The sequence below is a fragment of the Magnolia sinica genome, chromosome 1 (assembly GCF_029962835.1).
Source record: "Magnolia sinica isolate HGM2019 chromosome 1, MsV1, whole genome shotgun sequence".
Taxonomy (NCBI): domain Eukaryota; kingdom Viridiplantae; phylum Streptophyta; class Magnoliopsida; order Magnoliales; family Magnoliaceae; genus Magnolia; species Magnolia sinica.
Genome location: NC_080573.1, coordinates 140842501 through 140869415, shown reverse-complemented (window position 1 = coordinate 140869415; position 26915 = coordinate 140842501). Strand labels below are relative to the sequence as shown.

Sequence of the window (26915 nt, the reverse complement as noted above, 5' to 3'; positions counted from 1 at the left end):
ATACTGCATTTGCCACAATAGGTTAACCATTAACTCACTCAGGTGTACCAATTCACTGAAATTTGCTGACAGGTAATACAAATAAGAATATAATCAGTTTAAAATAGAAGGACAGACAGAAAAAGTAAACCTGGACTGAAGTAGATGGGTCATGTAAAAGCTGGATCAAAGGAACGACAATCATTTCATTCGTAAAGCGACCTGCACTCAGATTCTGAAGAAAAATCATTTCATTAAATCAAATAGACCGTGGACCAGACCTCTAAATATCACTAAAATATGCTTCCCAGTTGCGAACCTTAACTGACCGAGAAATACTTTTTATACAGGTGCACGCTGCAATACGTACTTCAGCACAGTCATGCTTTAGTGCATCGATTACTAAGTTCAACACCTGTACATTGATTCCAAGAAGAAGAAGAAAGTTAGCACTTGCAGGTAAGGCAATCTCAAGTGCATATGGATGGGTTGATAGAGAAGATCTTACTCTAATCATCTAACTGTAGCCAAGTAGTTGCAGACAACACTTAATAAGTGTTTTTTTTTTTCCTTTCTTTTTCTTTTTTTCTTTAACTTGATAGCAAATTTAGCTTAATTGAAAGTGATAGCCTAAAAAAGAAACAGTTTTGTGCATAAATAACAAATTTGATGCGTCCTCCACAAGGGACCAGCACATGCTCTTCTGATGGTGAGAACAGCCTCTTCAGCTGCCCAGCCACTCAATGCCTCCTATCCTGTTGTGCAATTTCTAACCAAGAGATGAGTCTTTCAATATATGCAGTGAGATCTAGTTTAGTTATCTCTGTAGTTCATGCATATAATTATATGAGATTTTTTTTTTCAGCATTAAATCATCATATAGGTCAGCCCTGTGCACCTACAAGTAAATAAGAAGCGTCAAGGATAGTCCTAGTAATACCGGACTCCATAATACTATCGTTCATGCACTCCATACACTTCTATTTTTTAAAAATTGCAGGCTATTGTATTAGATCATCCCCAGGCACTTAACGTAAATAGGTAGCCACAAGGATAATTCTAACAATAGCACTTTCTGAAAATCTTTAGTTTATCGAAATAGTTAGTTCTCTACATCTTTACAACTTCTGCAATAAATTTTTTGGTCTTTTCAAATCAGTCCACAATAATTTCTTTCGTCTTTTCAAATCGGTTTCTTTTTCATACAAACATGGATGTATCGGTAAACCTAGAGTCTGCTAACAGATTAAACCCTTGGTTATCATCCACCAACAGTCTAAACAGTAAGCGTGGATGTTGGCCCCCAGGCATACATGTATCTTCAACAGTAAGTGTTGATGTTGGTCCCCAGACACATCAACATGGCATAACTTTAAGTGGCATGTCCTTATTGCATAGGGGAGAAAACCAAGCAATATAAAGGATACACGTACTTATTACCAACCTAGAACTTCCAATGGGCGAGAAACCAAAACCTGGACACTAGAACTTGAGCATGGACATGCAATCTTTTTTTATTTTTTTTTTTATTTTTAAATATATTCAGACCCCTTCCTTTCCTGGACTGCCCATGATCAGTTGTGAAAATGTCCACAATACCCTTGAATTTCTACACAGATATCAAATCTATACTTAGAGATGCAAATAACTAAAACAGCCACACAAAACAGATTTGGAAAGTGCAACCTACAGGAAAAGTTCAAGATGATTGAATTATTAAATTGGAAGGAAAAGAAACCAATCAGATCAAAAGAAAGCTAAAGGGATGCATCCAGTAGTCAACCATGCACAAGTCAATTCATCATGTGAAATAACACACCTGCAACGAGAGGAACCGACTCCTGCAACTTTCCAATTTTGAGCATAGTTCAGCTAATGCAAGCAATACACCTTGAAGGCGTTTGGCCTGTAATGAACCTTTAAGCAAGAAGTTGCAAAGTTTTTCAACAGCTTTGGCGCCAGATGCTAGTTTCTGTAAATCCTCCTTGTTTGCAATGAAATTTGCAAGCGCAAATGGAGCCTCATCACCAGCTCGACCCGATTCTTCCAAAAGCTCAAGTAGGATCAGTATCAACTTGGTTCTGATTTCTAGCTCTTGCAGATGGCATTGAGAAGCATGCCCTATAATTATCAAGCATACGCAGGCAAGCAATCTTGTCCTTGGATTCCTATCCTTCATTAACTCAGTTACAGCCCTCAAGGCTCTGCCATTGTCGAGGCCCAGAAACTTCGAGACAACTTCTGGGTTGTTTTTGAAAATTGCTGCTAGAGAATCTAAACTCGCATCCCTTTGATTTAAAGAACCTTCAAGTAGACTATTAAGCCTCTGTAGAACCCCAGAATCACACAGCGCCTTTTGCTCTGCAGTCGTCTCACAAGAGTGTGTTATGATACTTGCAGCAAGTTCTGTCACATTTTCATTCTCACTATTCAATAGTGAAAGAATGAACTCCATGTTTTTCTCTTTAAGGACATCATATTTCGGGGCCAGCTTGGATTGAAAAATCATCCTTAAAGAACGTGCACCTGCATCCACAACCTGAAAAACAAGCCAAACATCAAAATGACTTTTATAACTTCACATATATTGCGGCCAACTTTGATTTAGAAATCATACTTAAAGAACATGCACCAGCACCCACAACCAAAACAATCTAACTAACTAACTAACTAACAACAAAAGGCAACAAATCAAATGACATTTAGAATCTCAAATGATTAATACAATACTGATCCTAGTGGTAGGGCAACTTTGGCATACACATTCAATTAATAAACAATTTCTCATAGATTTGTAAGTTTATAACAAGTTGAGAGCAAGGAATAGGGGTAGCAATGTGTGCCAACAATACCACACTACTTCCTGACAATTTGAAAGGATGTGCGGGTTAATGATAAAGCAAAGTGTTCACCAACAGTACAGAACCAGTGCACTTCATAATATTCGCCTCTATCAATGGAGGCTAAATTGAAGATCCAATTCAGGTGAGGAGCAATGTAATCAAAGGCGTTTCAGGCACATGCCTAGGCGTTTTGGATACTTTGCACCTCGCCTAGACCCTAGGCGAGGCGTTTACCTCAGAAGTGGTCCACACAATAAGTGACAAAAAACACTAAGATTCCCCCAACAAGTAACTCTAAGAATCACATGAGAAAAAATGCCCAATCATGTGAACCACCTTCTGGACCACGCATCAATCAAACCACCATCAAGGCTCACAAAACTGTCCTAACAGAATTTGGAGCCCAGATTGCTGATCAAACAAATCTTGGGTCCCAAATTCTTATTGGCTAGTTTATAGGAACTGCAAAAAAGAAATGGGATTTTTATGGCAAATAATGCCTATAGGAATTGGGAATTGGAAACTCCTAGGTGGTGCTTTCAAGGAACTACATTACCAAAATGCCTTTGTTTATGTTTCTCTTCAAAAAGTGGTCAATTTGAGAATTTTTGATGCAGGACATGATGTAATGCTAGCATACAACGTGGAGATTATGAAAGAGTCTATAAGGTAATTCAATTAAGAAAAGATGCTAATCCACCAAATAATTAAGAGTAGGAAATAAAATCTTATTTAACCTAAATCACATAAATCAATTAAAACTAGGCTCGATGGAAGGATAGAACTTCCAATTTAGCATAGGCATGTTCCACACTCAAGGGAATGACTAGTAGGTTTTATGATTAGGGTTAGGAAGGGGAAAATCTGAAATTTGGAAAATTAGGGTTCATGGGAATTGGGGATTTTGGAATTATGGTTTTTAGAAATTGGGGAAAAGAGGAAATTGAAGATCTAGGGTTTAGAAGGTTGTAATGGAAGGAAAAAGAGGAAGACAAGAAAAGAATAAGAAGAGTACCTTTCGAAGAAGAGAAATATGAAGAATATACCTTGGGGAATCCACCACCAAACAAGCTTCTACCATTCCACAATTTAATTGGAATGGAGTGTTTCCAAAAAAACCCTAGAAAATAAGGAGGAAAACTCCTTCACACAAGAGAGCTTCTCTCTTCTTCTTCTTCTTCTTTTCTCAAATCTCCACTAGGGTTGGAACTCCACCCCCGTGCTTTTATAATTAAAAATTCAGAATTAAAATTCAGCATACTTACAGCTATGCCACTCAAGAGAAGTGGCCCATCATCCAAAATAAGAAAACTTTTTAAACATTTATTATCAATCCCAACAATCAAATAACTCATAAAAATAATAATTAAAAAAAAAACATAAATAAAGCAAGATCAGAGTCCAAGGGGCCCAGATTTAAAAGATCTGATGGCCCGATCGACAAAATCCAACGGTCAGATCGACACAAAATAGAAATCATATTAATAAAATGATCTCCCAAGCAGCCCACATGCATAATCCCAAAGTGGGGTCTTCCTGATGCACGTCCAATGCATGTGAGGTCTTCAAAATGGCCCGACAGGCCCCATCTGGAACTCATCTCCCATCTACAAAGAAAGTTTCGCTGATGTGGGTGGTCATCTCCATCTCTGGTACACGAATAGGTCCTTTAATGTCCCCATCAATTGTGGAGCCCACATGGTATGCGTATGATATCCAATCCATCCAAGATATGCACCCTGCCATCATGATCAAACTAACCAAAAATCTGGTGGATTCAATTATAAGGTCAGCCACACAACAGGCAATATACACCACTTAAAAACATCCAAATTCATGTGTTGCCCATCTGATAATTTGATCTAACAAACTATTTGTTTGTGTGCTAATTGCAGTGGGGTGCATATATTGGACAAGTTGGATATCATATGCATACCACACAGGCCCCATAATTCTTAACTTTATCACCTTTTCAAAGAAAAAGGAAAAAAAAAACCAAAAAGGCATTCTAGTAATCTCCCATCAAAAAACATTGTCCAGGAATTTCAGTTTGTCGAGGCATATTTGCTAAAATCTGGACTTTCTGAGGAAATTAGCTGTAAAAATCCCAAAAGAAAACCTCAAATTAAGCATGCTCTTAACCTTGCTCCCATACCAAAACCAGGCATTACAATGATGATTGGATGGTCATGATCAGCAAATAATCTCAATCTCAATACTTTCAAAACAGATCAAACACTAATTTTAAAATAACGACTAGATTCACATATTGAAGTCTAACAGCACAATTGGGTAAGCAATGCACCTTCCAATAATGATTAGATCACACTAATAAATGCAACCATCACACTCTGAACGAACATAGCATCACACCATGCCTGAATCGAATATCTCAACCAACAGATTTTTGGGATAGCTCCCTGTTGAGAGTGTAGTATGTTATAAGTTTTAAAGAGTCAATGGTTTGTATGCACCTGCACAACACCGTGGCATGTTAGAAGTTCTAAAGAGTCATACGAGGATTTTATTCTCATTTATTGTATTCTTATCTCTTAGGGCCTGTTTGGTTTTCCAGAATCCAAGTAAATCGCTGTAAAAAAGTAATCATTACATGTTTTCACTTGTTTGGAAATGAGGGAGTAATTTCACCTAGAAAACCGGACAAAAAATGTTGACTTAAATCCGTGGGCCCCACCATAATGTATATAATATATCCGTGTCGTCCATCTGTTTTATTAGAATATTTTGAGGCTTGATCCGAAAAAATTAGGAAGATCTAATGTTCAATTCGCCCACATGAAAGGAAACAATGGACTTAATTTGTCCACCGTTGAAAGTTGATTCTTTTACTGGGCCCACATTGAGGTTTATTTTCCATCTAACCCGTTCATAGGGTCATATGGACATGGATAAGTGAAAAATATAAATATAAGCCTGATCTAAAATTTCTAAGGGCCTCAACAAGTTTTTAATGATAGGCATTCAATTCTCATAATTTCGTGTGGTGTGGTCCACTTGACCTTTGGATTTGCCTAATTTTTGGGCTCATGCCTTAAATTCATTTGGCATAAGGAATGGGCGGTGTGGATAAGCCACACACATTATGGTGGGCCCCATATTTATTTTACAAATTCCTGGATTTAAGTGCTTAAAAAGTAACTGGTCAAGTCAGCATTGGGAAAGATGCAGGTAATTACCTTGGTAAATAATGATTACTCATTTACAAGGTAATTACACTTGAGCCAGAAAACCAAACAGGCCCTTATTCTCATTTATGGAGTCCTTGTCTCTTGTAATCATCTGTTATAGATAAACCATTTGTGAGAGGGAGAAAGGATCCTCTCACGCTCCATCATTGAATCTCTTTCATATGTCTCTTCTATTTCTCTAATATCATGTGTTAACACTGCAACAGCAAAAGAAATCTCTATGCATGAAAACTTCAGCCCTCTTTGGTAGACAACTAAAAATGAATTCATCTCATTTTAGGTACAAATATGCATTAGAGATCAATATATCTAATACATAATCGATGTTAACCAAAATGAGATGAACTCAGTTTTAGGCATCTACCAAACAGGGCTTTCAATTTTTATTTATTTTTTTTCTTTTTTTGAAAGATCAGGGCTTTCAAATTTTCATTCAACTATCTCGTAAAAGAGTCCTTCACATGTACATACATTTGTCCCAGAGAAAACAAAAGCCTTAATCTAATCTTAACCATTTATTAGTTCCAACCCTAACTATCTATTTTGATTTTATATATATATATATATATATATATATATTAAATTTTGACTAACATATCCCTAAATCCCTTCATAACTATAAAGGCCTTAGCTAAATGTTGCATAACTAGGTCAATTCATGCTAGAATTGCATGATCTTGAGCTTATTTGAAATCTAGCTCAATCGCTTTCAAACAACAAATTTCATGTTGTTTGGACATAGTTTGATACCGAAGAAGTTGCCACAAAATAAGTGGAAAAAAAAAATGCTAAAGGGAAACTTGCCCCACAATTCACTAACTACTACTACTATAAACGATCATGGCCCAGAGATTAACTGGACCGCCTTATGGGGTCCACTGCCTACGAATCAACTAGACCACCTTATGGGGCCCATAGATCAATCGGATCTTTTTCTCGATGAATTGGAATATTATTAAAATTTTGAAAAAAAAAAAAGAAAAAAACAAAGACCACAACAGGAACAACCATCAGGGTCCTACAAATTAGTTTGGACAGATTTTAGGGCCTAGGTCACTGATTGAATAGATCGTAGGGTCCAAGACTCCAAAATCTCTGATGGAAAAGTTTTTGAGGGGTCCACTTCACTAATCAACAGACCATGGACCCCACTTCATTTATTGGGGCCATGATGCAGACATCAGTGGTGCGCCCTTTAGAGTGTACCACAGGAGGAGGCGTCGCCGACAGAGTACCAAAGCGGAGGAGTTGATGTGGATCGACGACGGGTCCATTGGACCCACTTTCTGATGCACTACGAGTATAGGAGCGGCATGACCGCACCCCGACCATAGATCCCTGGGTCGGATTTCACACCCTACCACACGGGTGTTTACCCCGACCATAGATCCATGGGTCGAATTTCACACCCTACCACATGGGTGTTTTAGTTTTGAACTTTTTTGTTATTTTTCTTATTTCAGGGGCTTTAATGCAACTTTCTTTATTTTTCGTCTTTTTATTATTTTTCTTGTTTCCAAGGGCTTTAGTGCACTTTTACTTTTTTCGTAGCTAATATATACATTGTGAAGAACCCTATTTTCATTATTATTGAATGAATAAGAATTCGTCTATTTTCTTCCTCTTTATTCAAGAGATTAGGGTTTCAGGATTGACCCTTGGGTGTTAAGGATTCCACCCCAATTTCGGGTTTCCCTCTTTTTAAGATCTTCGAGGTGCAGGAAAAGGTAAGAATCATCCTCCTTTTTTTTTTTAACGACAAAGGACCTATACCTTCTTCATCTCGAACCCTTCATCCTTCACCCATTTCGTTTCTCTCTACATACCCCTTTCTAGTTCGAACGGAAAAGAGGAATGATTTGTCAGTAGAAACAGATCCAAGCTTACTCGTGGACTGACTTATGCTAGATCTGGGATATCCTCATATTCTGAGGTCCTCCCTTTTTACTGTTTACGTGATCTTATGCTAAGGGGCATGATCCTGATGGAATAACTTCATTTTTGTGTTGAGATTTACCTAATCCCTTTGTTTCGAAACAGTTAGTTAATTGGTGTATTTATTTGAATATTCTTTAACCTGATTATACATGCATCTAGGGTTAAGTTATCACATGTCCCTGCACCAGGCCACTCTTGGACTTTTCATCGCACACTCCTGGGCTGCATAGAAGGAATAAGTTCATAATCGAATTGCCCACTTTCACATGTCAATATCCTTCTCCATGCTTCCTTTCTGCTCCCGCTCATGAGACACTAGAGCTTTCCTTCAAATCATAGTTAGTCGCCCATGGATCAATTCTCATAACCGCATGTAGGAGCCTTGGCAGAAAAGGGTTTGCTTGAGCTTTCTCAAGCTCAAGCAAAAACATAAGGACAGTGCAGGAGGAACTTCACAATGCAAGGTATATTGAGTTTTGCTAAGGATCATTCTAGAAAATGAATCCTGTTATTAAATTCAGATAGTAGATGATAAAACACCGGGTTTTTTTACTCTCATTTTCCCTTTTCTAACAATCACTGAGTTTTTTCCTTTAGTAACAAGCAATGTTTTAAATATCGTTATCGCGTAATGTATCGCACCCTTGGGATACGGATACATATTGATTATCGCATGGGATATATCGTTTATATCGCGTAATGTATCGTTGTTGTTGGGAAATTTAGGAAATTGGTCAAATTTTTCAATGGAACTTCAGAGATTATTGAAAAGACATCAATACACACTTAGAAATCAAAACTTTACAAAAAAAAAAAAATGCACATAATATGGGTTTCCTTTGTATGGGGTCCTAATATATGCACTTTCCAACTGAACTGATGCAAGTATATTCAAAATCTATTCATATAATTTATAAACATAAGAAGACATGGAAATACAAGAAATGCATTCAAAAGCAAAAGAAGAATCACTAGATCGGGTTACATACATGTTTAATTTTGTGTTTGGATACAAAGATTGCAACTGATTTATGAGAAATTGAAATTTTTTTTATTTTTCTTAATTTTCCACAACTTAACCCATCCCCCCTAAATCTTGAAATTGAAGTTCCAAATCCATGATTTTTCATGGAAAATATGAAGAATCATAAATTTGTAACCATTTGACACTGGTTTAACGTGATTTACAACAAAAACATGGATCAAAAATCAAAAATGCTTACTGGATCGAATAGGTGGGATATATCGGCACTACCTATATCGTGAGATATATCGGCTGATATCGTCAATATTTAAAACACTAGTAACAAGATAAAGATTTCCCAAATATAGATTACTAGTGCCTGTTTTTTATCCCCTGTTGAGGAAGCAAACTACTATTCTTATCCCAAGTGCATTGTATGACAAAATCTTGAGTCCCACCTCAACCAGTGAAGAACTGTAACCTAATCACCCAATATTTTGTGTAGGATATGCTTCAAACTCCAACACTAGTCTGGCGCCCCTCTTCCAGCCTACAACTTTGATGTAGAATATACTGGATGCCATGGCTTGGGGGAGAATCGGATTGGCATTTGGACAAATCTGTTACTCACCCAGCTTCATCAAATAGGCGCTAGCATCAATAATTATGCAACTTGCCAAGCTTAGACTTGTTGGCAAGTTATTTTCTGCAAAGCTATCAGGATGTTAGAGGCTCGACAGTCACAATTATATCAAAACCAATGTTTGGTGACCAACCTCAAATTGAGGATCCCACAATCCCAACCACCGCTTTATCAGAACAATGCCTGAAGAACCAGCAACTGATTCAAGCAGAAATCAAGACTGAGCTCTTGAATTTAAATATTTGACCAAAGTAAGCGTTTGCTGAATAACGGGACGCCAATATTTCTATTCTTCATTGAACAAGTTTAGATATCATCACTTCCGAACCCTAAGGCCGTTTTGGTAGGGTGCCTAAAAAGAGTTCCGATCATTTTATTTAATAGTGAGATCTTGATCTCTAATACATAATTTCTGTTAAAATGAATTCATCATGCATTAGAGATCAAGATCTCTAAACCCCAATTATTGTTAACAAAAATGAGATGAACTCATTTTTTAGGCATCAACCAAACAGGGCCTAACATTTTAAAGATATCTAAGTCAACATTCAACAACTTCATCTGATACAAAACCCAAAAACTACAAAATAACCTATTCAGGTAAATTTCCTAAAATAACTCCTACAAATAGGGAGCCTACAACTAGCTATTCCCATGTTCCCTACTGCCATTTTTCTCAACCTTAATCCATACCCAAGGCCATTCCCAGTTTCCTATTGCTTGCAAAATCATAATAGCCCATGATTGCACGAATACTAACCACTTTAGCATTTCTCTGTGCATGATATCCTAGAATATTGATGCAATCGCCCCACATGTGGCACATGCACGCTCCACACATGTGCGCAAGAAAAAGGCTCACTTTCCCCTTTTAGCCTACCTCTATTTTCCCTTTCTTTTATATCTCTATGTTAAGAAATAAGTAACCTTAGATTTTTCTTGCTCAAGTTCTTTCTTGTTTTAGAGATTCTATGTTAGGAAATAAGCATTATTAAATTTTCTTGTATAAAGATTTTTCCTATTTAGGAGATCTTGGCTTTAGCTGGGAATCCTATTTTTAGATTCCATATATTATATTGAAGATTGTAAGCATTTATTATAGATAAGGCTTAGCCCTATGGAATAAGACACAGTTAAATCGCACTCTTTGAGCAAATTCTCGTGTTTCTCTGTGGTAGTTGTTTTAAGGGGTGGAATAAGACACGGTTAAATTGTATAAGACTAGAGAACTAATGAGCTTGCTCACAGTCATTCCATTCTTTTCTCTTTTGTGATTCAAACTTCAATTCGGTACGTTTTAAGGGGTGGAAGCTTCCCATGAGGTCGACCTCATAGTATCTTTTCCCTATGCATGCGCGTGCGCGCACACACACCAAACCCTTCTCTCATACTTTGTTAAAACCCGTTGTCATATGAGCGCCAGAAGAGGGACGAGTTACAATCATGGGATGGATTTAGAACCTCAAGATAGGACTGTATCAACCTTGCAACAAGTAATCAATTTGATCATGAAACGGTTAGACGATATGGAGACTCATTTCACAGCCAAAGTAGATACTCTAGAAGAACAGGTTATTGTTCTTGAAGAAGCAAGAAAGGGAATCAATCCAAATCATCAAACATCTATGGATGGCCCTAAGGGAGACTTGAATCCAGTAATGTTGACTCAAGGCATCTTAGCCGAAACGGTGATTCCATGAAGAAGAGTATGAGCCTAGCTATGAGATCCAACAACATCGCTATGCAACCAGGAACTACTAACGAGAATATTCGAATTATCCCAAAGGAGGGTGGAATGTTCACACTAGGAATCCCGCTAAACATGTTAAGATTGAGATTTCAGGTTACAATGGTAACTTGGATCCCAAGGTAGTCAATGACTGGCTAAAGTCAATCGAGCAATATTTTCGTTGGTACTAAATGGAAGAAGCCATCAAGCTACGTTTCGTTGCCCTAAAACTTGAAGGGCGCCACTCAAGACTAGTAATAGGCTACCAAAGAAGACTTGCAGCAATGTGGCTTTCCTCCCATAAGCAATTGTGAGGAAATGAAGGCAAGATTGAAATAGAGGCTTATCCCGCTATTATGAGACGACTTCTTTCCAGGATCTCCCCATGCTTCAGCAGGACAATCTAATTGTGGAGGAAAATACACAGCATTGTTATGTTCGTTGTTGCCTAACCAGTATTCAAGCATCGATATCGCTACAAGTTTCATTGGCCAAGGATACGGAAACAATATCGATATCGTTGATAACCAGAAATGTGGAGAAACGATGAGAAACAAGAGGGAAACGGTGAAATTTTTTAGTGAAACTTCAAGAGATGATAAAATACACATATTTGCATATTTAGGAATTAAAAAAATTGCAAAAAGAATACATGCATAATAAGTTTCCATTCAAGAGAGGCCTAAAAACATGTGTTATCATAAGAAATCAGTCCAACCATCCCATCTATCCCATCTATCACAATTAACCACTTGCTCTAAAAGCTCGAACTGATAGAGCATGGTGAATTAATCCCTTTATCTCATAGCCTAGGCCCCACATCCATGGGTTAGGTCCTTGGCCGAACCCTCCTCGTAGGCCCCAAATCACATGGGTTCTGCCCCCTTGTAGGCCCCAAATCACATGAATTCCACCGCACACAGGCCGCCCACCCCGAGTATGCCCCCACATCCCATAGGCCACCCCACTCGAGCCCAGTATGAAAATGCCCCTGCATTAATCATCCCCGGTGAGGAGTCTCGAACACGAGACCCCCCGCTCTGATATAAATTTGATGCAGGACAATTAACCACTTGCTCTAAAAGCTCGAACTAATAGAGCATGGCGAATTAATTTCTTTATCTCATAGCCCAAGCCCCACATCCATAGGTTAGGTCATCAGCCGAACCCTCCTTGTGAGCCCCAAATCACATGCGTGGGCCCCAAATCACATGCGTGGGCCCCAAATCACATGGGTTCTACCTCACATGAGCCACTCGCCTCACACGGGCCACCCACCCAAGTGTGCCCCCGCATCCACGGAACACCCACCCCGAGTTTGCCCCCGCATCCATGGGTCACCCCACTCGAGCCCAGTGTGAAAATGCCCCTGCATTTTCAATCCAACCATCTAACCTACCATCCAACCATCCATAGATTTTTTAGAATATCGACAACACTATTTCACCAAGAAATCGTCGACAACTGGAAAGAAAATGAAAAGTGTGATCTCGATATCACCCATATCGTTATGACAATAATAGCGCGATATTATTGATATTATCGTCGACAAATTGAATATTGCATACAACCATGCACACATTAAAAAAATTTAAATGGATTTTTTTCAATAAATAAAATTTTAGCTATATCAATTCATTTGCGAAATTATCGAAATATTGCCGATACATTGGTGAAACAAGTGACATCTTATACAGTCAAAAATATTGGTGATACATTGGCAATACAAGAGACACTTGGAATTTACACAGTAAAAAATATTGGTGATACATTGGCAATACAAGAAACACATGGAATTTACACAGTAAAAAATATTGGTGATACAACATCAATACTTGGAATTTCTGATACTAACAATGTTATCGGTATCGTTGCCCGTGTTATCGATATCGTCGAGGTAGAGATACAAATGATATTGAGGATATTTCGATAATATCAGGGATCTTTTGATAATACCGAGGATAATTCAAACGATGTGCCTAACTGAGACTGGAAGGCAACAAATGGCGCGTTATTGCAATGGGCTGCGTTCAATATTCAAAGAGAACTAGTGACCATTCGGCTCAACAGTGTAGGCAAAGCGTATCAGATGGCCCGAAAAGTATAAAAGCAAAAGTTCGCGATAAGACACAATAACCCTTAAGTCGGGAACTATGCATCCACTCGTCTTACTATTATTGACTTCACATTCCATAGCATTAGCGCGTCTACAACCAATCATGTCTCGCAGTAACTTTCCTCGGGTTAAGAAATTAGTCAAATATATCTTAAATTTATAATTTAAAAAAAGAAAAAAGAAATTAATCATAAATCAGCCTCTAATCCCCTTTCTCGCAACAGTGACACAAAGGGAAAGTTTGTTGCGGCAACTCAGGGGAGGTCGACCAACACTTATTTCTAGTGTGGTGGTCATGGACATTACGCGACAGAGTGTCCCTCTCATAATCTACAGTTTTGCAAGGGACGAGGGTGAATGGTGCAAAGAAAACTTCATTATAAACCAAATGGATGGTGAACATGAAAGCAATCTAAATGATGACGATCAGGAACCTGAGGAAGGACTAGATGGTCTTAACAAAGAAAACTTATCGTTGGTAGTCAAGAGGATTCTGATGGCACCCAAAGAGAAGGCCCAAGAAGATTGGTTGAGAATAAATATCTTATATACACAAGTATTGTGTGGTGGAAAGGTTGTTGAGGTCACTGTTGACGAAGGCAGCAGTATGAATGTGACCTCGCAAAGCATGGTAAACAAGTTGAAGCCGAAACCTCACAAGCATTCCAAGCCGTACAAGATTGTATGGGTGAATGACAAATTCAGTCCCATGACCGGGGGGTGCAAAGTGAACTTCTCCCTGAGTAGTTACGAAGAATCACATTGGTGTGACATCATTCCAGTGAAGATCACACATATTATTGGGGCACCTGTGGACATACAGCAAGGAATGTAACTCATAAGGACCGCAAAAACAGGTACGGCTTTATGTACAAAGGAAGCCCATTACTCTCAGCGCTATGAAGGATGATGAACCCAAAGAGGCACTCGACTTCCACAGTGTTGACTATGGCTTGATTCGTGAAGGAAAGTCGAGAATGGGTTATCATGTATGCTTTAGTAGGACGCAAGACCAATCCAACTAGCGATGTTGTTGTCCAACTACATGAGATTTAGGGCATTCTGTCCTAATTTCAAATTTTGGTCCCTAATGGACTACCGAGTGAGCTTCCACCCATGCGCGACATTCAACACACGATTGATTTGGTACCCAGAACGCCATTACCAAATCTTCCAGCATACCGAATGAAACCTAAAAGAGCATGCGGAGCTTCGTCGATAAGTGGAGGAATTGCTAACTAAGGGTTCCATTCGTGGTAGCCTCAGCTCATGTGTCGTGCTAGCGTTGTTGACACCAAAGAAGGATGGCAGTTGGCGGATGTGTGTCGACAGCCACGCCATCAACAAGATAACCATAAAGTAATGTTTTCCCATCCCAAGCCTAGATGACTTGTCGGATATGATGGTGAATGCTACAATCTTTTTTTAAGATTAATTTGTAATGCAACTACCACCAGATAAGAATTCATCATGTAGATGAATGGAAAATCGCTTTTAAGAAAAATGATGAATTGTATGAGTTGCTAGTCATGACTATTGGCTTGACAAACGCACCTAGGACATTCAAGTATAAATATAAAATAAAGAAATATGGAAGAGGGAGAGAAGGAGAAAAGGGGGGAAGAGGAGAGACGATTGCTAGGGCAACTGTGTTGTGTTGCTTGCTCTAAAGACCAACACACACACACACACACACACACACACACACATATTAGTTTAAAGGAAATGTTACAGTGCTCCGTTGGGGTACATAACAAACATACACATGCACACACACTATTAAATATACTTCCACACTCCCCCTCAAGCTGGAGCATGTATATTGATCATGCCCAGCTTGGAATACATACAAAGAAAATGAAGATAATGAGCGTGAATCATTGCTCCCCCTCAAACACAAATGGACATAAATTGTAGCTTGCACTTTCTTCATCCATTGAATATTCTCTTCAAGAACACAGCCATAACAAACAAAACTCGACAACACTCGAGTCACTAACTTGTCATCCACATGTAAATTCTCTCACGAACTAGTGCAACTTGCATAATAACTGAATGTGTAACACATGCAACACTAGAGAGCACACACAATAGCATGTGGTGACTTGTCTGCATCACGTGCAACACAGTGAGAGGGCATCACGTTAAACAACACTCACAACAAACAACGGGGTGGAGGGACACTCACACCAAAAACAGGCCCGATAGAGGAAGAGAAGATGAATTGAGAAGGAAGGATCCACCGTTTGTAAAGAAACTCCTATGAAGGTTAAGTGAAGCATTTCATCAAACACCTTGTGTGCGCATGATACAGAACTTCAACTTCGCAATCACAATCAGCATATCGGATCATGAAGAAAAAAAGAAAATCCAACGAAGAAACCAAAGAACAAGGGCCATCGACACCAATATCTCGCAAAAGACCTCGTCGTACACCCAAATCTCGATGAAACTTCATGATACTTGTTGCTAGAGATTGCTCTTGATCAATCGCACCTTTCCAATGTAGAACAACTACTAAAAAACCCTTCGGAAAAACATAAATCACGAAATCTGAACTTTCCGATTTTTCTTCATTTTCAACGGAAATACCACAAAAACTACTCCAAACTATGCAGAAAAATCTTTATTATTCTTCTAAAATTTGGATCTACCAGATCCCAAACTTCTGCTTCAAAAAGAAGCATCGGTCGTACACTGCTGACGTCATCCGTGCGCAAGGATGACATCAGCGGTGGCACCCACTGCCGCAAGTTGCGGTCAGGTCCTGGATCAGACACTCTGATACCTAGTAGAAATATGGAAGAGAGAGAGGAGGAGAGATGGCTGCTAGTGTTGTGTTGCTTGGTCTAAAGACCAACACACACACACACACACACACACACACACACACACTAGTTTGAAGGAAATGTTACAGTGCTCCGTTGGGGTACATAACAAACATACACGTGCACACACAATTACATATACTTCCACAATTCATGCAATGATGACACAAATTCTACAGCCATTCATAGGCAAGTTTTTTGTAGTGTACTTCGACGACATTCTTATCTATAGTCATTCACAAGAAGATCATTTCATTCATCTTTACCAAGTGATGAAAATATTACGCCACAAGAAACTTTACATCAATTTGAAGAAGTGTACCTTCAAGAATTTCAGCATGGTCTTTCTGGGGTTCATCGTTTCAGCAGAAGGCATGACTGTAAGGATTGATTCTGAATAGATAAGGGACATTGTTGACTGGCCTACTCCTATGAACATTCACGAGGTTCACAATTTTCACAATTTAGTGATGTTTTATCGAAGGTTTCCTGAAACTTTAGTTCCATCATAGCGCCCATTACTGAATATATGAAGGTCATTCCATTTTAGTGGACTAAAGCAGCAACAAAGGCATTTCAAAAAATCAAGCAAAAAATGACAACAGCTCCAATTCTTAGGCTTCCTGATTTCGAAAGGGCATTCGAAGTTGTTGTGATCAATCCCACATATGAATAAGAGGTGTCCTCAGCCAGGAAGGACATCCGGTGGCCTTCTTCATAAAAAAATTCAATAAAGCATAGAAAAAGCATTCTATATACGATGTGGAGTTTTACGCTATTGTATAGGCTTGCAACATTGTTTTCATTACCTCATTCATTGGGAGTTTTTGCTCTATTCTAATCACGAGGCGTTCTGTTAGTTGAATTGTCAGAATAAGTCAGGCAAGGCACGCTAACTGAAGTGCTTATATTCAAGAATTCGCATTCAACCTAAAACATTGAACAAGAATCGAAAATAAGTAGCGGACGCACTAAGCTGAAAAACACATCTATTGTCTACCTTATGTCCTTATCAGCCTTCGTAGTTGGTTCGAGGAACTTAAAAGAGGTTATGCAACAAATGATAATTTTGGAAAGATATTTTCAGCACTGACTACTGGCTCAGGCACTGAGTAACCACAATACAGCCTGCACGATGAGTACTTATTCTATGATATTGGGATGTGTCTTCCTAAAAGTTCCTTACAAAAGCTTGTTATACAAGAGCCTCATTCAGATGGTCTCGGTGTTTACTATGGTATTGACAAAACAACAGCCCTGATTGAGGATCATTTCTATTGGCCAGTTTGAAAAAAAAAAAAAAAAAATTGTTGGAATCATTGTTCATCAATATCGAGTGTGCCAACTAGGCAAAGGTAGCAAGTATCATATTAGTCTTTATACTCCACTATGCCAAATGCTCCATGGGAAGACATCAACATGGATTTCATCCTGAGATTGCCTAAGACTCAACGTGGCTACGACTCTACTTACGTGGTGGTTGACAAGTTATAAAAAATGGCTCATTTCATTCCTTGTAAGAAGACATTAGACACCCTACACATTGCCAATTTTTCTTCAAAGAGGCAGTCCCTATACATGATGTTCCCAAAATAATTATATATGATGGTGATGTTAAGTTTATGAGCTACTTCTAGCACACATTGTGTTCTAAGTTGGGAGCTAAAGTAAAGTACTCAAGTGCTATCATCTGCAAACAGATGGGCAAACATAAGTCGTCAACCGCAACCTTGGGAATCTACTTCGATGTCGGGTTGGTGATCACATCAGTCCCCATCATGTATTCTTTTTTTGCATGTGTATGGTTGTTATGTATTCTTGTGGAGTATTGCTCCTTTTCCTTCAAGTTATATGTGTGTGTGTGTATCTATGTTAGTCTTTTGACTAACTGCAACACAACACCTCTTGCCCCAGCCGTCTCTCCCCCTCCCCTTTCTCTTTTCTCCCTTCTCCAGATTTCTTGTGCACCATATTTCCACTTGGTATCAGAGCCTCCCCTTTTGCATGAAGGTTTAATTGGAGCCATCGGAGACTGCTGACGTGAGCGTCCGTATGGCTGACATCATCAATTGTACTATCTGTATGGATTAGTGATCCAAGAAGCGTATAGGTTGATATATCTTGATTTTCAAAGTTTTATGGTAATTTTTGTGGATTTTTTCTGGAACTGTTTAAGGTGTATTTTGAGGCCCACAAGGTATGTTTCAGAAACAACCCATTTTTGAGATTTGTTGTCATTTCTCCCAATCGAAGGGATTTTTCTAAGAAATTTCTCCACATGGTTGGTCAAATTTACTGTTATTGACCATTCATACATAAATTTTACTCAATCATTGGAGTTTTATCAAGTTCTTGGGGTTTTCCATGTGCGGTTGCCCCATTTTTAGGCCATTTTCCGAAGAAAATGATGGGGGTTCCATTGCTTTGTGAGATTCCATGTGCCTAGCAGACATCATGCCTTGCTTTGCCATATGGCCCATATCTCTATTGAGATTCATGTCTGGTATATGAGGATTTCAGATTTCTAACCATTTGGACCGTCGACTATACACCAGACGTTGGATATATATGATGTCATGTTGTAGATTTCTTGATTGATTTTTGTTTTATATATCTGGTCATCATCAGCCTTCTCTATTACTTTAAAATGGAGGATTAAACTTCCTTTTGGAGCTGTCATGGGGCATGTCGAGTCTCACAACCTATTGATCACTACTGTCAAGTTAAACAGGAACAATTATCTACAATGGGCCCAATCAATCAAGTTATTTTGGGGTGGAAGAGACTCGTATATCTTGGATTATCCTCCCGAGTCTACAAATGGAATTTTAAAACCTAGACCAAAGAAAATTACCCGGTCATGGCCTAGCTAGTAAACAACATGGAGGCTACAATTAGTAACGTTGTTATGTTCTTAACATCAACTAAAAAGATAAGGGAATACTCTTCGGGACATGAATTCAAAAAATCGCAATATATCCAGAGTGTACAAGTTAATCTCGAATGTATGCAAGCTTCAACAAGATGCCAGAAGTCTTAAGGAGTATTTTACGTGGTATATGGGATGTGCTAGATATGTACCATCCTCTTCCTTCTCACTGTACTCAAGAACATGAACTCATTCGAAAACAATGTGAAGAAACTCGAATTATGCAATTCCTCTTTGGATTAAATCCAGAATGCCAAAGTGTACGCCGTCAGATCTTAGCTATGGAGCCTCTTCCTTCACTTCCGGTAGTATATGCTCTTGTTCAAAGAGTTGATGTTCCATCTCCTGGTATTCCCGTGGGCACTGATAGATCAGCATACATGGCTATAGATCGTCCTTCTCCTGGTTCCAATTCTAGGGCTCCTAGGCGGAACTCTCCTAGTGGTAGTCGTCCTCCTGGTTGTGGTGATCGAGGCAAGGGCCGATCTTATGATAAAGGCGGTCGTAGTAACCATACTTTTGGTGGACGTGGCCGTGGTCATGATGGTTCTCCTCGTTCTTGCACTCATTGTAGTGGTACTAATCATCCAGTTGATCGATGTTGGAGTATCGTTGGCCGACTTTCGTGGGTAGGTGCTTGTATGACTAGTTCAATGTCATCCGATCCTGAGAAGACTTGTTTGGTGTCTACAACATTATCTTACGGCATGTTTGCTTTAGGCGGTTTTGTGACTATATTCAGAGAGGTGTATGATGCTTTGATGCAACGCTATAATCGAGACGTGAGCTCTACTTCTTACGCTAGCTTGGCCCAGTCAGGTACTACCCTCTAAGTTCCTCTTCGTCTCCCTCCTGGGTTATTGACTCCGGGGCTACGTCTCACATGACCGGTAAGCTTCAACTTTTTTACTCTTATCAAACCTCTAGTCTACCTAGCTTGGTTACAGATGCATATGGTAATCAATATTGCATCTCCGGTACTGGTTTCGTTACTCTTATCACCCTCCATGCAATTATCTTTTGTTCTACATGTTCCTTCATTTCCATTGAACCTGTTGTATGTTAGCTCTCTTACCAAATCATTAAATTGGTCTATAACATTCTTCCCTTCTCATTGTGTCTTTCAGGACCTCCAGACGAAGCAGATGATTGGTGGTCGCCATGAATGTGGTGGGGTTTGCTTTCTCAATTATACTCATGCAAGTTCTATAAGCCTTTTGTCCTTAGACAGAGGCACTATATCTAAATAGCATTGTCGTTTAGGACATCCATCCTTATCTACATTAAAACTCATCTTTCCTTTTATTGATGTTCTTAAACCATTATGTTGTGATACGTGTGAATTTTCAAAGCGTCATAGAACTATGTTTCCTCCCAGCTCAACTGGACAAACCTTTTGAGCTTGTTTATTCTGATGTTTGGAGTGATGAAGCGTTTCATATATTCAAGGCCTTTTATAATGAAGTTATCAACCAATTCCAGTGTTCCATTAAAATCCTTCACTCTAACAAAGGGGGTGAATGGTATACTATCTCAGACTTCTTGCCCAAGGACTCCCCAACAAAACGGTGTTACTGAAAGGAAGAATCGCCAACTTCTCAAAGTTACTCGTGCTCTCGTCCTCGATATGAATGTTCCAAAATGTTTATGGGATGATGCTTTACTTACTACTGTTTTCCTTATTAATAGACTACCATCTCGAATTCAACACAATAAATCTTCTTTTGAAATCCTCCATCCTCATGACAAAGCATTTCCATTATCCCCTAGAGTTTTTGGATGCACTTGTTTTGTTCACAAACTTGATGGTAGTAATTACAAGTTAAGTCCTCGATCGGGAAAAATGTGTATTTCGGGGATATTCTCAATCTCAGAAGGGCTACAAATGTTATAATCCCCTGACTCGCAAGAAATATGTATCAACGGATGTCACTTTCTTTGAAAATGTTCCCTTATTCTCCCCGGAAGGGAATTCACTGCATGATCCTCTTACAAGTCAAGGGAAGACTTTGTTGAATCACCCCATTCCCCTTCTGATTCCCTCTCTTGATGAAGATTCCCATCCACCCAAACCTCTCAAACCATTTCGTGTGTATCAACGACGAAAGAAATCCTTTGCCACTCAGACTCTCATCATACCATCTACTTTTCATGGAGATCCAGGTATGGTTTTTCCATCTTCTAATGATCTTCCTATTGCTTTTCGTAAATCCACTCGTGCATGTACTCTTCATCCTATCGATCGTTATGTCTATTTTCAGAGTTTATCTCCCATCTTCAGGGCCTTCACTACCTCGGACTCCTCTTCCTCTGTTCCTAAGACTCTCAGGGAGGTCGTCAGTAGCCCTGACTGGAAGCAAGCTATGATAGAAGAAATGTGTGCTCTAGAGCAGAATGATATCTGGGAACTAATTCCGTTGCCTAAGGACAAGCGGGACATGAGGTGTCATTGGGTTTACTCTATTAAATATCTCCCAAATGGATCAATTGACATATACAAGGCTCGATTGGTAGCCAAGGGCTACACTCAAACACATAGTGTGGACTACTTTGAGACTTTCTCACCCATAGAAAAGCTCAAAACAGTTCGCATGATCATCTCTTTGGCTGCAAATCTGTCTTGGTCGTTATTCTAATTGGACGTGAATAATGCCTTTCTACATGGCAACCTTGCTAAAGAAGTTTATATGGATCCTCCACCAGGTTTTTCTTTAAGCAATGGCTCACATCGGGTATGTCGCCTCAAGAAGTCTATCTATGGCCTTAAGTGGTCTCCTCGAGCCTGGTTTGACAAGTTTAGCCATGCTTTGTTAGACTTCGGCTTTGTTCGGAGTCATTCAGATCATCCTCTCTTCATCTGTCAGTGTACTTCTGGGATTATAGTTCTGTTAGTCTATGTCGACAACATTATCTTGGCTAGTGATGATGCCACAGGTATTACTGACGTTGAATCCTTCCTTTAAGCTCGCTTTACAATAAAGGATTTGGGTACGCTTTGTTATTTTCTTAGCATTGAGGTGGCCATATCTAAATCTGGCATTGTCCTATCGCAGTGGAAATATGCTCTTGACCTCTTTATATGAAACCAGAATGCTTGGGTGTCGTCCAGTTGCCACTCCTATGGATGTTACTCAAAAGCTTGGTATTGTGATGCATGGCAATTAACCAATTGCTCTAAAAGCTCAAACTGATAAAAGCATGGCAAATTAATCCATTTATCTCATAGCCCAGGCCCTGAATCCATGGGTTAGGTCCTCAGCCGAACCCTCCTCGTGGGCCCCAAATCCATGGGTTCCACCTCACACGAGTCACCCACCTCACACAAGCCCTAAATCCATGGGTTCCACGGGCCACCCACCCCGAGTGTGCCCCTACATCCCACAAGTCACCCCACTCGAGCCCAATGTGAAAATGGCCCCGCATTAATCACCCCCGGTGAGGAGTCTCGAACACAAGACCTCCCACTCTGATACCAATTTGATGCAGGACAATTAACCACTTACTCTAAAAGCTCGAACTGATAGAGCATGGCGAATTAATCCCTTTATCTCATAGCCAAGGCCCAAATCCATGGGTTAGGTCCTCAGCCGAACCCTTCTCGTGAGCCCTAAATTCATGGGTTTCGCCTCCTCGTGGGCCCCAAATTCATGGGTCCCGCGTCACATGAGCCACCCGCCGATGGGTTCTATGGGCTGCCCACCCCAAGTGTGCCCCTGCATCCCACAGGCCACCCCACTTAAGCCTGATGTGAAAATGCGCCCGCATTATATTGATGATGGCAAACCCCTATTAGATTTGGGCATGTATCAGCGTTTGGTTGGTCATCTTATTTACCTTACTATTACCCAACCTAATCTATCATATGCAGTAGGGGCATTGTTGTCAAATAGCATAAGCGATTATATGCGACCCAAGGGGCATGTGCACATATGTGATCACAAAATCACATATGCCATCGCACAGCCTTGCAAAAAAATTACATTTTTTCTTCACATTAAGTGATGGCATAATCGCATATGCAATCGCATAATATCATAAATCATTGCATATGCCATGGCATAATCGCATATGTCATGGCATAATAATACCTACTAGTCATAAAATCGCATATGCCACTATGTATATGAGATCTACAACCCCAAAATGGCATATGCAATTGCATATGACAACACTAAGTAGGGGTGGTAAGCCGGTTCATGCATGCTCCTCGTACAGTACATCTCACTGTCATATATTGGATCCTTCGTTACATCAAACTGTCTCCTAGTAAAGGCTTATTGTCATCTTCATATCCTTGGTTACTTTTACGCTGACTGTGCTAGTAGTCTTTATGATTGGAGGTCTACATCTAGCTATTGTACTTTTGTTGGTGGAAATCTGGTCACTTGGAAGAGTAGGAAACAATCAATGGTTGCTCGATCATCTGCAGAAGCTTAATATAGGGCCACGGCACATGCAACATGTGGACTTATGTGGCTTCGGACGTTGTTACAAGAACTTGGCTACTCCTCTCCTGATCCAATTCCTTTGCATTGTGATAATCAAATTGCTATTCATATAACTAGCAATCCTATGTTTCGTGAGCGCACGAAACACATTGAAATAGATTGTCACTTCATTCATGAAAATGTGGCTACTAAGGAAATTTTCACACCATTTATTCGTTCTAGCAAGCAACTAGCCGATATGTTCACTAAATCCCTTGGTTGAGATGCCTTGTGTCGTCTAGTAGACAAGTTGGGCATGATTGACATCTATGCTCCAACTTGAGGGGGAGTATTGAAAGTGTTTTGTATTCTTTTTGTCCATGTGTATGGTTGTTATGTATTCCCGTGGGGTATTGTTCCTTTTTCTTCAAGTTGTGTGTGTGTGTTTGTGTGTCTGTGTTAGTCTTTTGACTAACTACAACATAACACCTCTTGCCCTAGCCGTCTCTCCCCTTTCTCCTTTCTCCTTTCTTCTCCAAATTTCTTGCGCAACAGATTTCTACTGTGTTACCACAAACTAAGTTTGCTTATAACAAATCTATAAACCACACTACAGGATTCTCTCCCTCCAAAATTGTGAAAGGTATGCGACCTTGACAACCTATTGCAACTTGATTGAGCCAGAACACCGAAACTTTTGCATAGCATATTAAGGAGATACATCAAGAAACCAGGTGAAAAACCACCCCTAGCAATCAAAATTACAAGGGGCAGGAAGATGTTCGACCACGTTTTGCACAATTTCAAGAAGGAGATAAGGTCATGGTGCAGCTCAAGCTAAAGACGTTTCCAGCGGGCTCTCATAAAAACCTCCACTCCAAAGTCCCTGCATATTTTGAAGCTAGGTGATATTGCATGTCTAATCAGGCTTCTACCCAAAATGAAGATCAGCCCCACTTTTAATGTGGAAGACCTTGCAGTTTATCTTAGACATCATGAAGAGAAGAGCACAGGAGAACAGAATATCAAGATACCTGAAGTGTCATGCCAGCCCAAAGAAATCATTGGAGATATTAGATTATCAAATAATTCCCATGCACAAAGGAGGGTATCAAAACTTTCTCGTCAAGTGGTAGAGCCAATAGAGATTTGATAGCACGTGGATCTCAACTGATGATTTCGAGTGCATCAACTCAAAAGTTGCATGAGGGGCACATTTCCATTAACTCAAAAAAGCCGAATTTTTTCAAACTGGGAGAAATTGATGCAAGCGCCCCACATCCCACACATGCACACTCCACATGTGTGCACAAGCAAAAGGCCCATTGTTCTCTTTTAGCCCATTTCTAATTTCTTCTTTCATATCTCTATGTTAGGAAATAAGTAATCTTCAATATTTCTTACTTAAGTACTTTCTAATTTTAGAGATTCTATGTCAAGAAATAAGCATTATTAGATTTTATTATTTAAAGATTTTTCCTATTTTGGATATCTTAACTCGATAGGAATTCTATTTTTGAATTCCGTAGATCATGCTGAAGATTGTTTTTTTGTTTTTTTTTGAAGACACAGGGTGTCCCCACCTCTTTTTTGAAGTGAGACTAATCCCTGCAGATACACGCAATCACCCACAACCACGTAGATCATGCTGAAGATTGTAAGCACAAATTATAAATAAGGCTTAGGCCTATGGAATAAGACACAATTGAATGGTATTCTCTTTGAGCAAATTCTCTTGTTTCTCCATTGTAATTGTTGAGGGATCTCTAATGTAAGACTAAAGGAATGATGAAGTTGCTCACAGTCATTGCATTCTTTTCTCTTTTGTGTTTCGAACTTCAATCCAGTACATTAAATATTATTGCAATTAGTTTCTTCCTTGATCCAATTGCATTAAATAACCCCCTCAAAACATGACTCCTAGTATTCCACAAATAACCCTTTCGACCCGTGAGGCTTATTCTCCGTCCAAGAATGCCCTCAATGACCACAAACCCAATTACCAGACTGATGTTGTTTTCAAACCTTAGAAAAGATTACTTAGGAGGCATGTAAATTAAATTACAATTCATTTGATTTATTATGAAGGAAATGACCACAGTTGGGATACCACCAATTCAATGCATAATGAGAAAAATCCATATCACAATTTCTTGCACCTCGAGTCAGAATTTTAAAGTAAGAAAGATAGTGATCAGAAACAGGAGAATATTTTGAATTAAGTAATCGCAATTCAATTCAATTGAATGTCCAAACAGAGCCTCACATAATTCATCTCAAAAACAGTATACAAAAATAATTAAAATTCAGGGAAAAACTACGAAGAAGGAAATAGCAAGATTCAAACCTTGTCGTCAGGATTGGAGAGGATTCTGATGAGATGTGGGAATGCGCCAGCGTCGAGCACAGCACTGACACCAGCGTCAACACCGCAGGCGAAGCTGCCAAGCGCAGCAGCGGATTGGACAAGCAGGCCAGAGTCAGAGTCTCCGGACGAAGAAAGGATATCGACGACTCTGGGGACAGCTCCGAGCTTGATGTAGGACAACTTCTTCGTCCGATTGCCGATGATCTGGTTCTTGACCTCGCGTAGGGCTTTCAGCCTCGCGCCGCCACTCTCAGCTGAGCTCAGTATCGAGATCAGCTCCTCCGGCCGGTTGCTGGACGCGGATGCGGGCATCCTTGTCGGAATCCGGCCGGAAAATGACCCACGCTTTCCGGGGAAGAGAGAAAGAGAGAGGGAGGTATTTTGAAAGATTTGTGGGTTTTTTGTTTTTTTTTCTCTCTCCTCTCTTGCGTTTTCCTCTGCTGGGCTTGCGAAGCTTGCGATGTATTGGGTGGAGTACAAGCAAATTTTGCTTTTTACCTCTCTCTGTTAGCGTGCGCGGGAGTGCGTACGTGGCTAACGAGAGCCCGGGCATGTGGCTCCGAGGAATTGTAGGAAGCTCGACTCGGTACTTTGCAGTTTGCGCAGTATATACGGTTTCCATTTCTGATCTGTGGGGGCCATAGTTCGGCGATCCAGACCACTGGTTTATTGCATCCCATGATGAATTAGAAATTCACAACAGATCTCCTCGATAGAGTAATTTCAACCTTTCTATTTGCGGAATATCAATAGACGGTTAAGAAGAGAAAAACGACATTCGTGGATCGGGTTTTACGGTTATTTGGAGAATGATCGAAACAGACTAACGGTTTGGATTAACGACTGTGGACCCCACTTTTCAGAACTGGAAACCGCGTTGCACGTATCATGTAATTGTTCGCGTGAGAAAGGAATGTACGGCGGGAGGCTGAAGGCCCCTCT

At 39.7% G+C, this 26915-nt stretch overlaps 1 protein-coding gene across 1 annotated transcript in view; it reads right to left on the bottom strand.

The window, feature by feature from the left end:
- The window catches only part of LOC131221334 (uncharacterized), a 29480-nt gene extending 3058 nt beyond the window's left edge, over positions 1–26422 (bottom strand). Inside the window, exons 1-4 of the mRNA XM_058216560.1 lie at positions 25953–26422; positions 1799–2518; positions 299–394; positions 131–214 (exon numbers count right to left, since the gene is read on the bottom strand). Of these exons, the coding sequence (XP_058072543.1) occupies positions 131–214; positions 299–394; positions 1799–2518; positions 25953–26285 (1233 nt within the window). The 5' untranslated portion in view covers positions 26286–26422. The remainder of the gene's footprint in view (positions 1–130; positions 215–298; positions 395–1798; positions 2519–25952) is intronic.
- Between the last annotated feature and the right edge of the window lie 493 nt (positions 26423–26915).